General features: G+C 38.3%; 2 protein-coding genes across 2 annotated transcripts in view; both read left to right on the forward strand.

Annotated features, from left to right (window-relative positions):
• Window positions 1-4,500, forward strand: part of LOC103511432 (stromal membrane-associated protein 1) — a 16,502-nt gene that overhangs the window by 6,238 nt on the left and 5,764 nt on the right. The window contains exons 2-3 of the mRNA XM_026825196.1: window positions 572-705; window positions 1,858-2,025. Of these exons, the coding sequence (XP_026680997.1) occupies window positions 572-705; window positions 1,858-2,025 (302 nt within the window). The remainder of the gene's footprint in view (window positions 1-571; window positions 706-1,857; window positions 2,026-4,500) is intronic.
• Window positions 3,761-4,500, forward strand: part of LOC113468365 — a 4,020-nt gene continuing 3,280 nt past the window's right edge. Inside the window, exon 1 of the mRNA XM_026825198.1 lies at window positions 3,761-4,038. Coding sequence (XP_026680999.1) covers window positions 3,981-4,038 — 58 coding nt within the window. The 5' untranslated portion in view covers window positions 3,761-3,980. The remainder of the gene's footprint in view (window positions 4,039-4,500) is intronic.

Consider the following 4,500-nt stretch of genomic DNA (forward strand, 5'->3'; position numbering starts at 1 on the left):
AGGTATAATTCTTTTATTATTCAATATTTTTACACTGATAATGCCGAAACTGGTTGCTACTCGATTAAAGTAGCGACTTAAATGTTGTTGTTGTTGTAGCGGCTTTAGCTTTCGCCGAATGGCGATAGCAGAATAAAGAAAAGATGTCTTTTTGTATCTGCTATACACCGGGGTGATGGTCTCTAGCTCTAGCCATGTTAAATTGGCTGGCTCGTCCTGAACCGCAGTCAACCATCGTGAGGACTTGTGCTTGGTCTTTAAAAGCAGAGAGAACCCTTTGAGGAACTGCCAGCTTGCTAGGCTGGTTAGGGTTAGCTATTCTCCTCCCTGTTTATAGTCCCACAGCCAGACGCTAGTCTTCTCTCTGTTTAACGTCCCCTAGCCAGACAAAGAAGGGTTTATCAGAGAAAGATGTAAATAACCGAGGCAGGTGGAAGCTGCTATCAAAAAACGCCGACCCCACCTGAGTGGGAAAAGGCTAAGAAGAAAAACGAAGACGATAATTATTCTTGAATATTTTGAGTTCCAAGTTTGAATAATAATATCTTAAAAATGCTTGTGTTTGTTTCAGGTCCAAGGTGGGCTTCATGGAATATTGGAATATTCCTGTGTATACGCTGTGCTGGTATTCATAGAAATTTAGGTGTACATATTAGCCGAGTTAAGTCCGTCAACCTTGATACATGGACTCCAGAGCAAGTTGTTGTAAGTCTTTCATGCCATTACCAAAGTTTTATTGTTATAATATAAAAATAAGTGCTCAGTATTTTATTTTTGAAAGTTATATGAAGAAGCTAACCGTTTCAAAAGGATGTCATGGTCAAACGAATCAAATGGCTTGCTGAAATCCAATAGGAGCAACACAGTTACCTGTCTTTTGTCCATAACCCGCCGTACATCTTCAGTGACCTTGAGAAGTGCCGTAGACGTGCTATGTCCTGGACGGAAACCGGACTGAAATGGAATCAAAAGATTGTGAGTATTTAAAAAACGACCACTTTGAGAGTGAACTATTCGCTCAAAAACTTTTGAAAACACAGGAAGAATAGAGATGGGACGATAGTCTGTCAATGTTTTGGGTTGAAGGATTTTGGGGAGTGGCACAACTATCAATTCCTTCCAAGACCGTGGAAATACATTGTTCGATAATGCATAATTGAAAATGTGCGTCAACGGAGAAACGACATGAGAAGAGATCAACATAACAAACTTGAGTACAATATTGTCATTCCCAACAGCGTTCGACTTAATACTGGTCAATGCCTTCATCACCTCATCCTCAGTACGTTGGCTGAAAACAAAAGACTCACAATGAGGAGTACGCTGAGATTCAACTATATCCAATGAGTGTAATTTGATATCCGGACTCAGAACGATAGGCGGTTTAACAAAGTGATTATTTAATTCATTCAGTCATCTGGGCTCCTAAATCAAAGTCTTATGTGTCTTTGCTGGAAAATGTACAAGCTAAATTTTTGAGGTCCTCATTCAAGAAAGAAAAAAAGTTACAAGGGGTTCACTAGGACTTCTGAGCCATGCTGTATACCAGGTTTGGAAAAGTGGGGCCGGAGTGAACTCATTGTGAACCTTTCCACAAGCCGGAGTGAACTCGGGTAGAAAAAGATCTTCCCACCAAGTTGAAATTGAGAGAAAGTTGAAGGAATTGAGATTTAGAATTTTCAGCAGACACGAAAAACTAGGAATGCAGACTTGGCCTTGATTTTCTCATCTCACCACTTTTATAGGCCGACATTTTTGGAAAGGAACTTGGCTTTTTTTCACATTGTTGTTTTTGTGGGGTTACCTACTATTACTTATGATGATTTATTTCTTTATACGTTTGATTACCTCTTACAGAGTCTTCAACAGATGGGAAACAGTAGAGCTAGAGCTGTTTATGAAGCCAATATACCCGACAATTTTAGAAGACCCCAAACCGATTCTACACTAGAAGCTTTCATTCGTGCCAAATATGAACAGAAGAAGTACATAGCATCAGAGTGGGTTCCACCTGTACTACCCAAGGTAAAAACATTATAACCCTTGGGTTATATTGAAGGCTGTAGGTAACTTGCGTACTATTTCAATTTTAACCTTCTAGTTGCATACTAGAATGAAAAAAAGATGTCCGAGGTGCGTACTGGGTCTTTATTATTTTTTTTATTGTTCCATAATACAAATACAAGAACTTGAGCTAAAAATCAAGTAATTAAATAGCTCGTTAAACGTAACAAACAAACAAAACAAACAATTGCTTAGAACATTAAAACATAAAAAAAAAGAGAAGAAGGGTTGAGGGATTTTTTTTTTATATTTTATATTAGTGCAAACATTTAATGGGGGGAAAATCCCCTGTTTTCCTAATTTCGCTCAAACAATTATGAAGTCCTTTTTATATGTTTTCGAACCCTATACTAAAACCAATAACACACACAAAGTTGATCATTTGTGAAAGATCTTGATGTGTACTACCTAACACTACAATTCCCAGAGAGTTGATAATTTGTGAAAGTTTTTTTTGCGTGCTACCTCACCCTATCATTCCCAGAAAGTTGATCATTTGTGAAAGTTCTTTTTGCGTGCTACCTCACCCTATCATCCCCAGAAAGTTGATCATTTGTGAAAGTTCTTTTCGCGTGCTACCTAACCCTATCATTCCCAAAAAGTTTATCATTTGCCAAAGTTCTTTTCGCTTTATAGAATTCCTTCGTGGGATAAAATAAGGGATTTTTTTTTTCTGTGGGACCAAATTTTGATAAGTATTTTTCGATGTCTACTTGTTTTTATCCAGTACGCAAGTAGTACTGTCTACCTGAGAACACTCTGTACATCATGGCTCAGAAGTGTTAGCGAACCCCTTGTAACTTTTGGACGGCATAGAATATTGAAGTTCTATTTTGTTCTAGAGATAGGAAAGGGCCCATGGCAAATTCGATGGTGATATCAAAATCCCGGTTCGCATCCCGGAAGTGGCACTTTTGTATAAAAGTGATCATTTCTCGCAAATTTCAAATGACAACCCCTAATTTTTATTTCATTTTCAAATTCTACGTCGAATTTCATGGGGAACCACATAGTCTATTGCTGTTATTGGTAAATTTTAAGTACGGGGGGCGAGATTTTTTTCATCCTGAACAAGGGATGTGATATATATTATCAAATCCGTGTAGTTTTAGGTGATCAATAACGTGGGGGGCATTAGTTTTTCGTTATTTTTCATTTTTGAGGTCTTGGGAATAGGGGGTGTTTAAACTATATCCATACACCCAAGACCTCTAAAATGAAAGATAACGAAAAACTAATGCCACCACGTTATTCAGCACCGGATTTGATATATCACATCCTTTGTTCAGGATGAAAAAAATCTCGCCTCCCGTACTTACCACTTACCATTAGATTATATGGTTCAACATGAAATTTGACGTAGAATTCAAAAATGAAATAAAAAATAGGGGTTCTCATTCGCGAGAAATGATCACTTTTACACAAAAAATGCCACTTCTGGGGTTCGACCCGGGATTTTGATATCACCATCGAATTCGCCATGGGCCCTTTCCTATCTCTAGAACAAAATAGAACTTCAATATTCCAAGCCGTTCAAAAGTTACTAGGGGTTCGCTAGGACTTCTGAGCCATGCTGTATATATAAAAAAAACAGCGCAATATTTTGACAAATAATAATCGGTAACAGTAATTGTTACCTAGGTATTTCCAGTAAATAGAATATTTTTCCGGATATTCTTGTTTTCTTGTGATTGACAGATCTATCATCAACTTCAGATTCTTCATCTCAAGTTTTGTCTTTAAATTCCAATTCTTTGGATTGTGAATTCAACTCATTCCTATCTGCCAACACGACTAGTACCAATTCAACATCTGGACTTAATACTCATGAGACCAATAGGACAGCTGAGGAGGATAACTTCTTCAATCAGCCTACAGCTAGTGCTCATAACAAACAGTTGACCACAGATTCTATAATGGCATTGTATGGAAAGTCCCAGCCTACTATCCAGCAGTCCATGTTTACACCTCAAGGTAAATTACACTGGCCTAATTTTTTCCACCCCAAATCAGTACTGTGTTCATATGCTTGTACTGATTACGTAATGCTCACTCATTTGTTTCGATTGGTTCAAAAATAGCGTTTTTTTTTTTTTTTTTTTAAGAGGTTTGACAGAGGGAACTGTAACTGCTATGGTATTATCGTCCCGAAATCGAAGAGAGAAGGAAGACAGGATAGGAGAAAGCCAGCCGTTCCGAGAACGAACATTATCCCATCAGGATAAAATCCGCCCCGGGCGGGAATCGAACCCGCGGCCTAGAGCTTACAAGGCATACGCACTACCAACCAAGCTAACTAGGCTGGCACTCATGATTTGAGAGAGAAAAGCCTAAGTACCCACTTAAAACATTTGTTCCCCAACAGTTGCGCAACTGTTGCGAAATGAATGTTTCGAATGTTGAGCGACTTTCAGGATAAAATCCATTACATGGCGT

The sequence above is a fragment of the Diaphorina citri genome, unplaced genomic scaffold (assembly GCF_000475195.1).
Source record: "Diaphorina citri unplaced genomic scaffold, Diaci psyllid genome assembly version 1.1 scaffold714, whole genome shotgun sequence".
Taxonomy (NCBI): domain Eukaryota; kingdom Metazoa; phylum Arthropoda; class Insecta; order Hemiptera; family Psyllidae; genus Diaphorina; species Diaphorina citri.